This window comes from Passer montanus, unplaced genomic scaffold (assembly GCF_014805655.1).
Source record: "Passer montanus isolate IOZ18808 unplaced genomic scaffold, ASM1480565v1 scaffold64, whole genome shotgun sequence".
In the NCBI taxonomy this organism is placed as follows: domain Eukaryota; kingdom Metazoa; phylum Chordata; class Aves; order Passeriformes; family Passeridae; genus Passer; species Passer montanus.
The window spans coordinates 1,829,527-1,846,673 of NW_024371482.1; the positions used below are offsets into that span (position 1 = coordinate 1,829,527).

At 50.2% G+C, this 17,147-nt stretch overlaps 1 protein-coding gene across 1 annotated transcript in view; it reads right to left on the reverse strand.

Annotated features, from left to right (window-relative positions):
• PPP1R16B (protein phosphatase 1 regulatory subunit 16B) overlaps window positions 1-6,872 on the reverse strand; it is a 42,262-nt gene extending 35,390 nt beyond the window's left edge. Inside the window, exons 1-2 of the mRNA XM_039728129.1 lie at window positions 6,752-6,872; window positions 5,015-5,416 (exon numbers count right to left, since the gene is read on the reverse strand). Coding sequence (XP_039584063.1) covers window positions 5,015-5,416; window positions 6,752-6,785 — 436 coding nt within the window. The 5' untranslated portion in view covers window positions 6,786-6,872. The remainder of the gene's footprint in view (window positions 1-5,014; window positions 5,417-6,751) is intronic.
• Window positions 6,873-17,147: the final 10,275 nt, after the last annotated feature.

Sequence of the window (17,147 nt, forward strand, 5' to 3'; positions counted from 1 at the left end):
AAAACTCAAGAAATGCCTTTGTTATTAAAAAGAAACTTTTCATTTCTGATTGAAACCATTCCCAAATACCCAGATAGACACTCAGACTGATGGTGATAAGAGATCTTTTCTTTTCAGAGCCCTTCAAAGGACACAAAACCCAGAGGAAAAACCTTCTCAGACAGATAAATGCACTTACTCACAGACCTGGACACAGGAACCCCACGAAAAAAAGCTTCAGGAGATTAATAATGTGGGTGGAAAATTAAGGCACCTCATAAAGGGTTTGAAGTAACAAGGGAACAGATCACATCAGATTGGAAAGGTTAAAGAAAGCAATTTATAGACACTAATTAGGGCCTCTTTTAAAAGTGCCTTTGCAAATGACAAGGTTGGGTTTATTCCAGAGGTGCAAAGGGAGCGCGGTGGGAGCTGCTCAGGGATGCTCCCTGAAGGTGCATGAACCATGCTGGGCACACAGGAACAGGAGATTTGGGATGGCACAGAGGGAAGCAGGGGGATGTGTTGATGGGAGAAGTTGCTTTCTCCTCATGGAAATCTTCCCCACACAGTGAGCTCCAGGCTTATGCCCTCTGCCCTGTCACTGTTTCACCAAATGCCAAGTCCAAGGTCACCAAAACTGAGTTTTTCTTCACTTTCAGGCCGACCAGCCATGAGGATCTGCACAGTGAAACTCCTGCAGAAGTGCTGCTTTGTGCAAAACTCGAGCTCTGATAAGGTTTTGCTTGCAGCATGAAGTGCCAGGAGGTGGGAGCTGAAGACTCTGCAGCGATGCCGGGGGCAGTGGGTCCCTGTGGGAGGCAGCTCTCACCCAAGAGCAGGAGAAACCAGGGCACCTCTGGCACTGCTGGAAGGTGAATCAATCCTTGGAGTCTCTACTTCTCTGCTGGCTCCTTGAAGGAGCCCAGCCCACCCTGAAGCCAGTGCCAGCACCTGCAGTTTGAGTCATTCAAGCAGGAGCTCCCACCACGAACAGCCCAGGTGTGCAAAGGGAGCTCCAGACAGCAAATGCCACATGTTTGTACAAGCAGACACTTCACCCACCTCTGGGATCTGGGTTTTTTTTCAGTTTACAGAACATCAGCTTGTCTCCCATGCTCTGGGGCTACTTTTAGAAAAGCTCAGTGAAGTAGAAAGAGCTGGACATGACAGCCCCGGCTGCTTTTGGGGCCAAGGTGCTGCCCTGGGAATGGCAGGACCAGCCTCCTCTCCATGGTTTCAGTCCATCACCTCACAGAACAGCCTCAAAGGGCCACAGCCCTCAGCAATTTCTTATCTTCTCAAATCCTTTGCCATCACTAGAGTAGCTCATAAAGCATTCCTTCATTGCATTGTAAAACAACTCTGCAGCCATTGGAACAGCCCAGAGGCTGCATCCAGCACCACACCCCTGTAAGCTCTGTGTGGGCTGGGGGTCCTCCCTTTGCACCATCCCTTTTTGTAACCAGCTGGGACTGAGCCCAGAGCTGGGTGAGACTGGAGCACATTTCCAAGTGAAATGGAGATGGTGTGGGATGCCCCTCCCCAGCATTCCCACAGAGGGGCACGGACCAGCTCCACTCTGGCAGCTGGGAGTGCTCTGGGCTCCCACCTCAGACTCACCCATGAGCTGCCTGGAGCTACCCCAGCTTCCCAAAGTGAAGGTCCAGGCAGCACCCTGCAGCCCAGGGGCCCTGCTGCCCTCAGCCTGGGGTCACTGCTGTCACCTCGCTGTCCCCAGCGTGGCTGCCCACTCACATCTGCCACCAGCGTGTTTGCAGTGTGCTCCCTGCTCCTCTTCTGTCAGCAGACATCCAAGGGAGCTTTTAATAGCAGCTTGTTTGTAAACCTGGGATGTTTTGACAGATCTGTTGCAGAAGATGAGAGGAACAAGCAGACAGGAGCCATCACCCCTTTGCAGCTCCTGCCCGCGCTGATGGTCTCCAGGGGCCCCTGCCTTCAGTCCTGCTTGGCCACCACACTGAGACCATGGAGCCACAGAACAGCTGAGGCTGGAGAAGCCCTCCAGGATCATTGAGTCCAGCCATTCTCCCAGCACTGCCAAGGCCACCAGTAAGCCATGGCCCCAGGTGCCACATGGATGCATCTTTGAAATCCCTCCAGGGATGGTTACTCAACCACTGCACTGGGCAGCCTGTGCCAGGGCTGGACAACCCTTTGGGTGAAGAAATCTTTCCTAATCACCAATCTAAACCTACCCTGGGGTGCAACTTGAGGCCATTTCATCTTGCCTTTCACATGTCACCTGGCACACAGTAGCTCTCTCAATTACACCTGGGCAAGAGGCAGGCAAAGGACAGTGAAAGCAGCAGGTCCATGAGCTCAGGACCCCTGAAGAGCAGGGCTGGGTTCTGCACCCACCAGCTCCATCCTACAGCACTCAACAATCACCTCAGGAGGTGGTCAAACACACCACAGCCTCAGAAATCATCTGGACAAAGAGCCAACTCAGCACCTAACTCCACTTTCTCCTCCCTGATTCCATTGCACAGCACCTACCACCATCCCCTCTCCCACCTTGGGGGTGAGAATGATAAAAATAAACAGAGAAGTCACAAGGAATGGAAATGGCACAGCCACCCAGAGGCAGCTCAGAGGTGACACGTGCCAGCTGCGCCCCCAGCTCCAACCTTCCCCACACTGACTTATCAACTTCTTAATCATTTATACTTCACCTCCCCCTCCACAGCCCACATGGAAACAAAAGATGATTCATATATCAAAATAATCACCTGGGACCTCCAAAAGCCCACGAGTTTCCACACTTTCTTGATAAAGAATTTTGCACCTGGGTTTGACTCTGTCCCCTCCTCCCTTTATACTGGTCCCACACCACAGAGGGGGCAGAGCTGGCACAGAACCTGCCCACACACTACTTGTAGGACTTAAATTAATTGAGAACAAAACAAATTCACTGTAAAAACTTGAGGCATCTGAAAAATCCAGCTACTTGGGAAGAACCTGGGTCCTGGGAGTACTGTCCCTTGTCCTCTCCAGAGGGTGGGGACATTCATTTTCTGTCAGCAGGGAAGTGGCTTTGCAATATTTGGGTTTTATCACCAGCATCACATTGGAGGGAGCAGCTGCTGGTTCAAGCCCACAACCTGGGCTTGCCCACAGGAAGAGTGGAACAGGATTATGGTGCCAAAAGAGACCTGCAGTGATGGATTTTCCCTCACAGGAGGAAAACAGTGAAGCTGGGAGCTGGAAGATCAACTCTGCAGCTTCAGCAGTGAAGTATCCACGTCCACACGTGGTGCAAGAGCACTGTCCACAGGAGCCTGCCTCCAGAACACTGGTGTCCCAGGGTGAGCACAGGCCAGCACTGCCTGCTGGCTGCCCTCAGGGAGCACAGCCACCCTAAACCAGGGCCCCAACCTCAAACACCTCCACCATTCCTGCCTCCCTCACAAAACAAGAGTGCATCTGTAGGACAGACAGTGAGGAGCTTTCCTCCTTCCAAACAGCCCAGATCCCAAACCAGAGAGAGGTGAAAGCAAAACTACAATGCTGGCCTCTTGCAGAGCCATCACACCGCCAGCCACAGCGCTGAGCAGAGGCACCACTCCACACTAAAGGAAGATGATGAAACTCTCATCACCTGTCCCAACGCTGTGAGCTGCCACTGGCAGCTGAACAGGGGGGTAAAAAACCCAAACCAGAACCTGCCAGCAGAGGCAGAGGTGATACAAGTCCCAGAGCCTTCCCTCAGGCACAGCCAGCAGTCACAGCTGGCTTCACTGTTGGAGCCCTCCTAGAAGACCACAGCAGCTCAGAGTGAGAGACACGGGGCCACTGAGGCAGAGAGCTGGAGAGAGCTATGAAACCTCTGAAGCAAGGAAGGAACAAATAAAAGCCTGCATTTCCAGGGTATTATCACAGGTCTGCTGTCCCAGGGAGGTCACAAATGCTCAAAGAACCAGAGCCACGGCAGGGCTTGGCAAATGCAGTGACAGTGCCCAGGCAGGGTCACCACTGTCCATGCTCTGTTTCCAAACAGGAGCAAAACACACACAAGGACAGGTTACAGTGCAGAAGAGGCTTGCTCAGAAACAGGGACATGACTTTGGGGAGATTCTTCACCAGACAAGACGAGGTCCTTGCCTTCCACCCACGTACCAGGCAAGGACACACTGCCTCACCACCTTCCAGGGTGCTGGAAACTAGAGCAGCATTCTCCAGCAGAGATGCTCAACTGGCCAGGTTTCCCAAGCACCCTCCTCTGCCATGCCAAGGGATCAGGAAGATCACACCAATTTTGCTATGCAGAGCACCAACCCCAAAGGCTGCTCCAGCTCTCCTGCAAGAGATATTTTCACTTCTCTGCAGAGAAGCACTCTCTGGCTCCCCAGAGCTCACAGGTTTTCCCCTGTGCTGTGCTGAGGCTAATGGTTATTGACTTTTAGACACATTTTTTCCTCCTCCCTTCAGATTTTGTAGCAGAAGCAAAGCACTTTCATCCACTTTGAAATTGCACAATTAAACCAATTTGGAAACGATTTGCAGGTCTGTTCTTCAGGAAGCACTAAGCAAAGCTGTGCTTCCCAGCATTTTGGGAAAAAATTCATACATTCACCTAGCTCTGAATCCATGCCCTCAAGCAGGGAAAGTGAAGAGATTCACACTGACATGTAAATCCCTGCGACAGACTCCTCCAAAACCACAGAGAGGCACGCCCAGAAGGCAAGGAAGTGTTTCACACCTCCTGTAAGTAGGAAGTGTGAGAAGGAAAGAGATGAAAACTGCCTTCCTTCACCCCAACCTCAGTCACAATTCCTGCCCTATCCTGGCACTCATGCACCCACTCCCGATGCCAGCCAAGGTAACGCTGGTGTCACACGGGGCTTTGGGGACCTCAGAGCTGTGTCAGAGATGGCAACGCTGCAGAGCCCAACACCACACCAAGGGCAGTCCGTGGGTGGCAGCACAGATGCCTCTGCACACCACAGAGGGCTCCACACCACCTGGAGCTCCCAGGCAGCCAGACAAAACCTGCCAGGCACCAGCGCCATACCTTCCTCCACGTCATTCCTCAGAGAAGCCTCCAGCAGAGCCACGCTGGCTTCGAAAGACACCTTCTTTCTGTTCACGGCATTTCTCTTCTTTTCATGCTTCCTCTTCTTGTGCTGCATCTCCTTCTCATACTGGGCCCACTTCTTCAGCTGCTGAGCCCTCCGTTTCTGGGCTGCCCGCAGCCTCTCCAGCGTGGGCACCTTGTCCAGCAGCTGCAGCTCGGTCAGGAGGTCCACGTGGGCATCCATGGCTTCTGCCCAGAGAGCGGAGGGGGAGGATGTCCCAGGGGGAAGGGATGTCCCACCACAGCTCCTCTGATGGCAGCCTCCTGCTGCTATACCAGCATCCTGAGGCCGAGCTGGGGAGGGCCCATGGCAGAGTCGGGGGAGAAGGTGGTGGGAACCTGAAATGAGGAGAAAAGCAGGAGAGATCAGGTGTCGTCAAGCACATGAGTTCAGCCTGCTGGAAAACACCACAGGCAACATCTACCACCTCAAAAGGCAGCTGAGTTAACTGTGCTTTAATTGCTTTGATTGCTTTAATTGTTCTTACCAGCCTTGGTGATTTCCCCCTTCCCTCACTCCAAACATCCCAGCAAAACCCTCTTGATTAAGCAGAAGTTCCACTGTGCAGCTCGTTCATGTCTACTGCTCACATTTACCCTCTCCTACAATCAGAATAAAGTCTTAATGAGCAAAGATCTCCACATGTTGGATACCATTTGTCAGACAACTTGGGAGCAGTTTGAGTACTGAGATTCCCATCCTTCCCTGGGCTGGTCCTTCCCACCACCTCTGTTCCAGGTGTCCCGACCCCACAGTCCTGCTCCAATGCACACCAGCAGCCACCTCCCTGAGGCATTCCAGTCTGAGCAGCCAGGCACAGCTCAGAGGGCACCAAGCTGCAGTGCCCAGGGCAGTCACAGACACCAGACAGGGCCATTCCAGCACAAATAACCCAGAGGCTGGACTGGACGTATCTGGGGCTATCTGTCTGGTGGCCCAAGGCCAGGCAGGTTTGCCCAGAGGAACTCTACCCACCAGGAGCATCATCTGTGCTGCTCTGCCTCATCCATCCAGCCCAGCTGAGGACAGATGGACAGAGCTGGCTCTGAGGTATTAACAACACTTGAACCACCTCAGCTCTTAAAAACATGGGGGTTGTGTTCATTTCCCTCTTCCTTCAGGTTTTCTCCTCACCACACACTGAATCACTTTGGTTTTGCTGTTCAGGGTCCACAAGCAATGAGAGCAGTCAGTTCACAGCTCCTGACCCTTGGTGTGACCACAACAGAAACCTCTGAGCAGGGCTACCCTGCACAGGAGGAGGAGACAGCCCAGATTTCAAGAGATGTCCAACAGGTGCATTTGAAATAAAGCCAAAATCACAAGCAAACTGAATTTATCCTTTCCAATCAGACCTGTGCAAAAGCACATTGAATGCAAAACCCAGGTAAGCAGCAAATAACCAGGTATGAGATGAGAGCTCGTGTGGTTCAGCCAGCTCGGAGGGGACAAAAAAAAAAGAAAGTGTTGATGGGAAAGGGTGACTGAGGAACTGAAGCATTCACAAGCATCTGAGAAAGCCTCAATAAGACAGATGAAGTTCAATTCTGCTGCTGCAAAAGAGAGGAATCAACAGCCTTGTCAGCACTGGATGCAGAGAATCTATGGGGAACATAGCAGAAGAGAGGCAGCTGGACCCAGCTGAGAGCTGTGGTGAGGATACCAAACCTTACCCAGCCAGGTGGGGCAGGAAAAGCCACAGCTCATCCCTGCCAGAGGGTGAAGCAGCCCATGGAGGAGACTCTGAGGGGCTGCAGCACATCCATCACATCCCAAGGAATCCTGGCTGAGGCATCCACACCTACTAAACACTGCTCCAGACCTTCCACAGGGCTTTGACCTTACCTATAAATATCTGGGCAGACAGAGCAAGACACGCCATTTCCTCCAAGAGATAATTAGTTTGGGAACTGAAAACAAACAAACTCAGCCAGAGCACACAGGCAGGGCCAGGCAGCTGCTTTATCCAGCAAATGGCCAAGGACAGCTTCAGCTGCACCTGCAAACCTTATTTTGAAGGCTTCAGAATAGACCTCAACAGAAAAAAAAAAAAAACAAAAAACCAACCCTTCTTAATCCCACAAGAATTTAAGAATGCAAAAAATTGCTGTAGTTCCACGCAGGAACAAACCCAAATCCTTGCAAAGTTTTTCATAAGGGAGCTACTGACTCAAAATCCAAACTCAATTCACTTGCTTGAGATGGAAAATACCAACTTGTGGCTTTAGCACGGCACTGGAAAGCAAGAAAAGGGTGTCACAGCTCCTCCACAGCACTCACAACTCTCCCTGACCCCTGCCCACAGCCCCCACGGGCTGGAATTCACCACAATCCCCAGAAACCCCATGGAAAATGCATGAATGCACTTCCCAAGAAGCTTTTCTTTTGGGACAGACGCATTTCCCCACGCAGGCGCTGGGCTGGAAAGCTCTTCAGCACCTCTGGTGAACTCAGCTCCTGCCCCTGGCAAGCATTCCTGGGAAGTATCTTTGTTGGCAATCTCAGCCTCTGCTGCAGCAGCACAGCCTGCAGATCTGAAGCCCCAGTTACAATACCTCGAAGGAGGGGAGATAAGGGCAGGAAATGCCTCTCAGAATACAGCACAGGCACTCCCACCTCGCTCCTTTTCCAGGCCACTTCTGCCATTGTTTGCTTAGAGATGAACAAATATTTTCCAAAACATACCTGGAGTAGATATGAGGACCTAATTCTGCAGGATTATTAAAGCAGGAAACTTTATTTAAGCATTTCACAAGACAGGCTGGAAGTTTTCGTGTGGGTTTAGGACTGCACCTTGGAAAGTGCAATTTATAAATAAGTAAAGGACAAGTGTGGCTGGGCTTGCCCATGTTTCAGCTTTCCTGCATGCACCTTGTCCTCCAGCAGCTCCTCTGCTCTCACAGCAGAAGAAGTGGGGGATTCAGGTGGTCTGCAAAGGGGAGTGGAATGGAGAGGGGAGATCCACGGACATCAAGACATGTCTGGAAGTACCAAAGGCCAGCATGTCTTCAATCCAACCAGAAAACAAACCTCTAAAGGAGCTAAAAAGGTCACCCTGAGAGCTCTTCCTGAAGACCTCAGCTTCTCCCAGACATAATTCCCTCACTCTCACAGACCCCAGAGCACCAGAAAAGACTCTGGCCCCACAGCTCTGGCTGCCTGTTTTCCAGTGACCTGGTTCCTTCCCTGTACCTAAAGAATTGGCACACGGACCTGTGGCACAAACAGGTCAGGCTAACTATAGCACAGGTTCAGGCCTCAGCACTTGTTTACCTGCAAAGTGACACAGAAGTGCCTGTGTGGGTGTCTGTGGCTTGCAAGGCATCACACTTTGGTTTCTGTTTTATTTAAAGAAGCAGAGGGGGCAGGAAGAAAGCACCATTCCTCGTGTGGGACCGAGCTGAGCAGTTTCCATGAGCTCAGCAGAACTGGTGCCACCACGCTGAGCACATCCTGCCTCTCACACACAGCCCCTGGCCCTGCAGGGACAATGGGGACTATTTGGGGGGCCAAAAGGAAGGCAAGGCACTGGTGCCATCCCCCTCCTCCTGGAACTGCAGCAGGGAAAGGCTCACTCTGATCAGAGATTGGCTCCTGAGAAAGGCAGACAAGTGTTGGCCAACACCATCCTGGGGTTTAGGTAAATTTGCATTTCCTGTGTGTTTTGTATCACCTGACTCAGCCCAAAAGGACTCTCAAGGCAAGGTTACTCACTGTTCATACAAGAAGAGACAGCAGTTCCCTGAAGTGGGAGTTGACTGAGTCAGGGGTTGCAGCTTGTGCCACCAAACCTCTCTGAAGGCGTTTCACAAACACACACACACTCCTTCCCATTTCACACCTTGAGGTTGGCACCTGCATCCCTCAAAGGCCAAAACCAAAGGTACTCATTTCCTCCACCAGCACACACTCAGAGCTGCCCCCCTGACCTTCCTACTCAGCATTCAACCACAGACAGCTTTCCCTAACACTGCTGAGGCTGGAGCCGGGTCTGTTAAAGCAGCCATGCTGCTGAGTGAGGCTGGAGAGGCTCCTCATCTCCCCTCCTGATGATGAAGCTGGAGCTGAGACCTGCAAATCCTCTGTCACATCTTCCCAAGGCAGCAGTTAGAGCACAGCATGACACTGATGCAGAACACAAACACTCACAGAAGTCCTTCACTTAAGTGTCATCAACTGATTTCAGTTTTATTGCACTTTTAAAAAACCAAAAAAAAAACCACCCACAAACCATGGAAGAGCAACCCTTGAATGGTACACTTTGAAGTGAAAGACTGGGGATTTTTTAAAGCTTTCAAGCAAAGGGAAAGCAGAAAGACCCAGAGCAGCCATCTCTGAAGCTAAGGAGATTGTTTCCAGCCACGGGATTGCTCGTGGTGAGACACCCACAGGACTGGGCCGGATGGTCAGGTGAGGTGTCTGCAGCACAAAGTCAAGTCAGTGGCATGAGCAGACAGAAATAGCCCTGTCCTCCCCACACCAAGCTAATCTCTCCACTGGAATTGGAAACCAAGCACCAAAGCCTACAGCAGGGATCTGAGTGCATAAGCAGCCAGCAGAAGAGGTGGTGCCTGATTTATTTATTTCATTAACATCAAAACCTGCACCATGGCAAGGTGAGCAGTTGCCAAATTCACCTTTTCTGCCCATTGCAAGGCCAAGGCCAACCTGTGTGCTCCTGTCCCTTGAAATGCAAGGTGACCAGCCCACTGCAGCCCTGCTGCTGAACCCCTCCTCTGGCACCAAGGAGAACTCACAGCCTTTTCCTTTGGGCATCACCTTCAGCACATCAGTGTCCCTGCTCAGGGACACAGGCCAGCCAAAGATGTGTGTCCTGCATGGCTGCTCCTGCTGCTGGCCAGGATCTTCCCAGGGTCTGGAGGAAGCAGCAGAGCAGCTCTTCACTCCTTGGTCCCCAGTGAGGCAGGAGAGCCCAAAAGCCAAACACAGCCAGAAAGCCACTGAGAGGAGGAGGAGACAGCCCAAGGGTCAGGCAGGAACAGCAGCAAAAGGCAGGCACAGGAGCTCAGCCACCCCCAGGGAGGACAAGAGGGCTCAGGGATGTGTCCTGTCCCTCCTTCCCACAGCCCAGCCTGGCTGGGAAGGGCAGCAGTGTCCCCCCCGACCCTTCCCAGGGGAACATTCTCCAGGACATTTCCTGAGCCATGTCCCACAGAGCACAGACCCACAGCAGCTCTGTCCAGGCACTCCCCACCCCACCCCACACACGTGCCCTCATCTGCTGCACCTCCAGAAGATGGGAAACAAACCCCTCTCCTGCCCTGCTGATGGGAACAGGAGCTCTGTGCTGGACAGGAGCTCCTGAGGTTTGTGTGGTTTATTTGTTTAATTCATAGAGATCAAGAGGGTCTTTCATGCTTAGACCACCACAGCCTAAAACTGTTTTTTATGAAACTGCCTCTGTCACTTCCTGCCTTTTGGGAAAGCATTTCATTGGAGCACCATCAGTAAGGACACTGCACTGAGCCCCACTGTCACAGCCTCACACACCTACAGCTGGGACCTGGCCAGAGGTGGGAACACCAACAGCGACCACAGGGCAAAGGGGAAGGGGACTTCAAATCACAAGATCTATTTCTCCACTGAATCACAGCTCCAAAACACTCATTTTCACCTGCAAGGCCGCAGGACACTGTCCCATTTCCTACAGAGCCATATTTCCAGCCTCCTGAAGGCTTTCCTTTTTTCCTGAAGCCTAAATGTTTATTTCTCCATATCACCCTGCCAGGCAGGTTGTACCATGTCCCTTGTCTGGGTCCCTGTGCATGGTGTGACACTGACACTGCCTCCTCTGGCCATCAGGGCTGGTGGCAAGGCTGAAACCTGCCCACAGCCCAAGGCAGCACAGCAAACAGCAGCTGGACACACACCTCAGCCAGCACCCTCACAGTAATCTGCACCAAACCCTTCTGCAGAGCTCAAGAGCATCCACAGGTGAGCAGATGAACACAGATCAAAGTCACTGCAAGAGCCACATCAGCACCTCAGGATTGTTATTTCTAGCCCTGTTCTCCTGCCATAAGGTGTTGGTGGAACCCACAAGCCCCTCAGTGCTACTGTGAGAGCTCTGGCTGTTGCTTCTGATGGCAAATTCATCTGATTCTCTCTGTGTTGTGCTGTGAGCCCCACAGCACCCACAGGTTAACCACACGGAGGAGTGAAAATTATGAAAACTGTTGCTGCCTGATTTAATTTCACTGGTATCTTAGAAGTAAACAGCTCCTTTCCTCACTCAGGGCTCTAGCCACACTTTAAGCAGCAGATGCTCAGCACTACCAGAAGAATGGTTCCTCCTGAGGGAATCACAGGAAACATCACTTAAAATATATATAAAAATATATATGTATTTCAGCCAGGACCCCTTAAGGAACACAACTCCTACATCTACCCTGGAGTGCTGGAGGGGAAGAGCAGATACAGAAATATTCTGGGTGAGAGATCTCATCAGAAATTAGGAGAGATTCTTGGCTTTCCCACAGGTTTCTTGTATGCAAAGTAAGTAACTTAATCTGTGCCCCAATTACCTCCTTAAAGTGAAGATACTGTTTTACCATCTGCAGCAAAGGAACTTTCATTGCTGCGTGCTGCAAATGTGGTGAAGGTGCATCATTGTAAATATTTTTCTAGCTTGATGGAAAGCTCAAAATTTCAAGCTAAATTCTGCTCCAGAGAATTAAAAAGATTTTGGTTTGGCTGCTTTATCTTTAATTCCAGATAATCTCTCTGTCTTCAATGAGCTCCTTCCCAGCAAAGGTAATAAAATACAAGCAAAAAGGAAAAAAAAGTGAAGCAGAAAGTAAAAAAAAAATCTCTTTGGAATCAACACTGGTAACAGAAAATTTTCAGTGCCTCTTTCTTTTCTCCTCCCAACTGTTCCACTCCTAACAATACTGGCAGTTGTTTGAGGAAAGCCCCTCAGTATTTTCACTATATATTTCCTGTAAACACCCAACACAGCACAATATACATTCTTTTTCCTAGCAATATTTCAGCTTAGGCTTCCTTAAAAAATAAAAAAAAAAATAATAAATTTTAAAACCCCTCCTGTGCCAAGCAGTCCTGCCCCAGACCAGGGCAGTGAGGAGCAGCCCAGACCTGGGGCTGGTGCCCAGACACAGAGGGCTGAGAGCTCTGTCTGGGGGCTCAGCAGGGCAGGGCTTTGAGCACAGCTCACCCACAGGATTTAGGAGCAAGCCAGAGCATTAAAGCTAAACCAGCTCAGATCTCACTTCTCTCCACGTGGCTCCTGAGCAGAGCAGCTCCTGGAGCCCCATTCCAATTAAAGGGCAAATATTATCTATATGTTAGGAGAAGTTGTATAGATTTAAAGGTACGCTTCACCACCTCCCTTGTGTTATCAGGGGGTGGCCTGGGACATTTAGGAGGGTTGGTTTGTTGTTATGGCAACAGCTGACCTCCAATCAAGGTGCAGGAGATGTCCATCTCTGGGCAGTGAAGGAGCTGATGGACAGAAATTTGGGAGGGGATAAAGGGTTAAAGGCAGAACATCCATTTTTTGGATGAGCACATGGTGGGAAAAATCCTTTGCTCCCGGGGGTGTATGATTTTCTCTATTCAGTCTTCTGTTGTATTTTTGACAAGGTTTTAATAAACATTCTAAATTTTTGGAAGTATGTACCATTTCTCACACACCTTTCTGCATTAAGCTGCCCTTGCCTGGGGGTATTTTCAAAACTAGAACTTCCACGTGGATGGTTTTCCCACTCACTAACAGTTGGGGGTTTCTTCTCCCCTCTCTTATTTTTATTCCCCATCATCTTCCTCACCAGCCCAGCTCCACTCTGTGGCTCTTCCTCCACATCCAAGGGCAGAATGGGCTGTTCCAGCCCCAGTTTGAGATGTAGCTCTAGTCCAGGCACTGGGAACAACTTGAAGGATGCATTGGAGATGTAAAAACTGCTCAGCCCCCTTGTACTTCCCAAGGGGAACACCTGGGGTTCCCTCTGCTTTCAGGTTGCTCAGTGAATCAGTAAAAACAGACACCCTGGGCTCTTGGCTATGAAATTCCACAAGGAGAAGGGAAGGGGACATTTCTGCCAGCTTGAAGTTGAAAATCTTAGCATCGATTTCAAGTTGAGTTAAAAATCAGAAAGTTCAGGGCTCAATTTCAACTCCAGCAGAACGAGGCATTTTAACCCAGTGCCACAGAGAAACCCCACTCAACAGCACTCACTAATTGTCCTGATTGCTTTTCTCCCTGCGCTGAGGGCTGGGCACACGGAACCAGGAGCAGAGCTCTCCCCTCTGACCGTGCCCCAGACAGCACAGACGGCTCCAGGGAAGATGATGCTCGAAGACAAGGAAATTTTATTCCTTCAAGAATGCAGCACACACCACTCCCCTCTCCTTTGCTCCCCTTAGCAGAAAAGTGTCTGCTAACAAAATTTATCTGCAGCATCAGAGGAGCAGCAGGATCCCTGCCCTTAGGCAAAGAAAGAAGGATCAGAATGGGATTTCTGTGCAAACATGAAGCCAATCCCAACTTCCCTCGCACGAGAGCAGCCCCATCCTCTGAGCCAGGCAGTTAAATATTGAAGGAAAGGCATGCAGCAGCTCTGATTATGTGGAACAAAAATTAATTGAGGGCATAAGTCTCCGATTGGGCTCTCAATTTCTTTTTTCCACAGCACATTATATGGGAGTGGGGATTGCAATGCAGACACCTGCAGGGAAAGCAGCCCGACCCATCTGTGACAGTGATATTACCTCTTTTTATTTGTTTTTCTGGTTAGAGCTTCCATTTTTTATCAACCCTGCCACAGACAGATGTGTGGAGGCTTCCAAAACTGCATCCCTCTTCCTGACATTTTCAGCTACACATTGAGAGATCTGTAATTTGGAAAACAACAATTTTCCCTCAAAACAGGCTTGAAAATAAGACATGGGGAAAATCTAAAAAACAAAAAAAAAGCAGCAAACCCCAAGCTTATTTCCAACAGAATCTCAAAAACACCACTGGAAAAGCCCACACCCTTCCCTCAAGATATAAATTACAACCCTATTCACACCCGCACCCCACTCTTTTTAACAGAAATCCTTCCATTGTTTAAAGCCATTTACACATATTTTGGCCCACGGAAAAAAAAAATAATCCTAGGAACAGCCCTATTCTGGCACAGTAACAAGGTAGATAAGTGCCTGGATTTTCCATTTGCAGCTCCTGGGCACCTCAGGCCGTGCCAGTGGGATGTGCCAGCAGCAGGGTTCTGGCAGGGTCCCTGTGGACAGGGATGTGCCTTTCCCTGGGAATTCCCACTCCAGGCATCCCACCTGCCCCCATGCAGATGTGCACCCCAGGGCTGTGCCTTCTTACAGGGAGTTACCATCCAGTGGGACTGCATTCCTCAGTTTTTATTGATTTTTCTGGGGTTTTTGCCACCAAAAGAAATTCCTGCCTTGCTGGTCCCTTTCCAAGGCAAAGGTGTGATTCTGTCACCTTTATGGCACCACGGTGACAAAGCCAGTGAGTGGCAGAATCTAAAAGCATTTGCTACACACCTGACAGGAGGAATATTGATTTTGTGGGAGATTTATGAGAGGATTCTCTTCCCAACCCATCTGATCCATCCATTTTAAACAGCGGTTGCATTTAATTACCACTAACAAAATGCTTTCAACTCTAAAGCTTATGGACATTATTGAGCACATCTATAACAATTCCAATAATCCTCAAAAGGTCTTAAAGTAACATACAAAGGCGCCCTCTGACCCATCTGCATCCATCAGGGAGCCCGTACAGCTGCTCAGGGTAGTGTTACCCTCCTGCCTCTGCTGAGCAGGGACCAGCAGGGCGCCCACAGGCTCTGCTGGGAGAGTGAAGGGGTGAGACTTTGGGGAAAATTAATTATCCATGTGACAGTGTGGGATGCTTTGTTCCAGACAGCTCAAACATCTGGATTTGTTGTCTAGGGTTTAGCCCTCATACCTTGGTGAACTCCACGATGACTTCTTGACCTGCTAAACCACACGTGTCACCAAAAAATCCATCCTCCAGTTCCCCCAGACTCTGCAGGTCAAGGTTAGCCCCCAGCATGCAAGAAGGGGGCCCTGAGGCTGCTGATCCAACACTCACAGACCGGTTCAGGCCTCCTGCAGCACCCTATAGCTGCTATAGGGTACCAGGGCCAGCCCCACCATCAGCAGCACGCCTGGACCAGGGCAACCCAAGCTGTTTTCCCTGGAAGCCTGCAGGAATATTACAAGAGCATCTTCTAGAAAGTGGAACCACAACACTTGAAGAGGACAAAGGCTCCTTAAGATGCAGATGAGCAGAAAGCTGCACGGGAAAAGCAGCACTGCCTCTCACTTCCACCTCTGCCCGCCCCGCTCCAGAGGAACTCGCCTTATCTCACATGCAAGCCATGAGACTGAAACGAAACGTTTTGCTAGCAGAATGCTAACAAATGTTAGCACAGCTCTCTGTGGTGCCAACATCGCCAGTTTCAGTCTGAAATCAGACTCTGGGAGCAGCTTGCCATTGCCTTGCTTGCGAGGCAGATTTTCTGTTTCTGAAGAACCTTATTTTTAGGCGCAGCCATCAACCCGCACGTCACCATACGTGCCCTACTTTCTGTGCTTTCTGCATCTCCTCTTGGCCACAGGCAGGGTGGTTGTTGGCTTGACTTGCTGCTCTGACAATACAATTGCTCTGACATCTAGTTTAATCACATATTTACCACTTACCAGTTTGAAAATAGGATTTCTGATACTTTAGATTAACTTGACTTGCGAGCATGGAAGCAGAATTGCTGGTACAGCTCTCCTCCTCACCAGTCCAGTTCTTGCTTTGCTTCTGCCATTTCTGGGATTACCAGCACAAGGGCTCTGCTGCCACATGCCAAGGAAAACCTTGGAAAATCTCAGCCACTGATAAGCCCAATGTTCAGCCACTCTTCTCTGCTGTCCCAATGTGCAAACAGTCAGACCTGTCCAGGAGAGATTCTTCCCAAAGATATCAAGATTTAGGGCCTCAGCTGGGAAGAATGGTTGCTCTTAGGGACTTTCTGGAGGGTTTCCTGGGCAGAGGTGCCAACCCTGCCATTCAGCAGGTACCTCATTTGAACGTTTGTTCTGAGAAGAAATATCCTTTAGATGGCAGAAAAACCAGTGCAGAAGTCAAATTCAGGTAACAGGGGCACCTTAAAGCCTGAAATCTGATCTGATCCAGCAGATGGTGGGGATGACCCTTCTGCATCCCACTGAGAGCCCTGCAGCCCTGCTCCCACCCACTGCTTTGGGGGCTTAAGCAGAGCCCACACAGTACAAAGCCCATTTAACTTCACATAGCAGATGAACTCTTGCTCGAGACCTCACCAGTAAAAAGCCAAGTCCTATACAAATCCCTAAATCTGAGCTGAGCCCCACCAAGGAGAGAAAAGGAAGGTATTACTGGACACCTCACAGCCAGCACAGGGCCCTCCTGCCTTCCTTCATCTTTCTCCTTGGAGGGGTATTTGACCTTTGAGCTGCTGTGCCAGTCATCAAGCAGAATCTGAGCTCATGAAATGCTGCCAAACTCCAAAATCACCACGTGGAGCACTTAGAGCAATGCCTCAGACTTGGGGTTTTCCCATATGGATCATTAAGAATGCCATAACATCATATGGAGCAGCTGGGATAAAATTAAGGCAACTGCTCCTGATGAATGAAGCTGTGCATCTCCATCCCTCCCTCCTAGGCTGTCCTCTCTCCTCTCTTCCAGAAATACCCAACCTGCAACTCCTGCCCCTCCCAGCTCAAGGGCAGAGCAGCAAGACACAGCAGACCCTCACCTGCAAGAGCAAGCTCACAAGGAAGGTCTCCTGGCAACTCAGGGCGAGAGAAAAGCAGGGGGGAGTTGCTGCCAGCTTGTTTGTGTGCACTTAGGGTGGCATTCCCAACCCTGTAATTGTTGCATAATGAATTTAGCAATGGAGTTCAAGAGCTATGAATCACTCAGGCCAAGAAAGCATGAGTCAGCCCCCGAAGAATCAGGAGATGTTAAAATTACATACATGTCTCTTGAGCTTGACAAATCCAGAGGAGCAA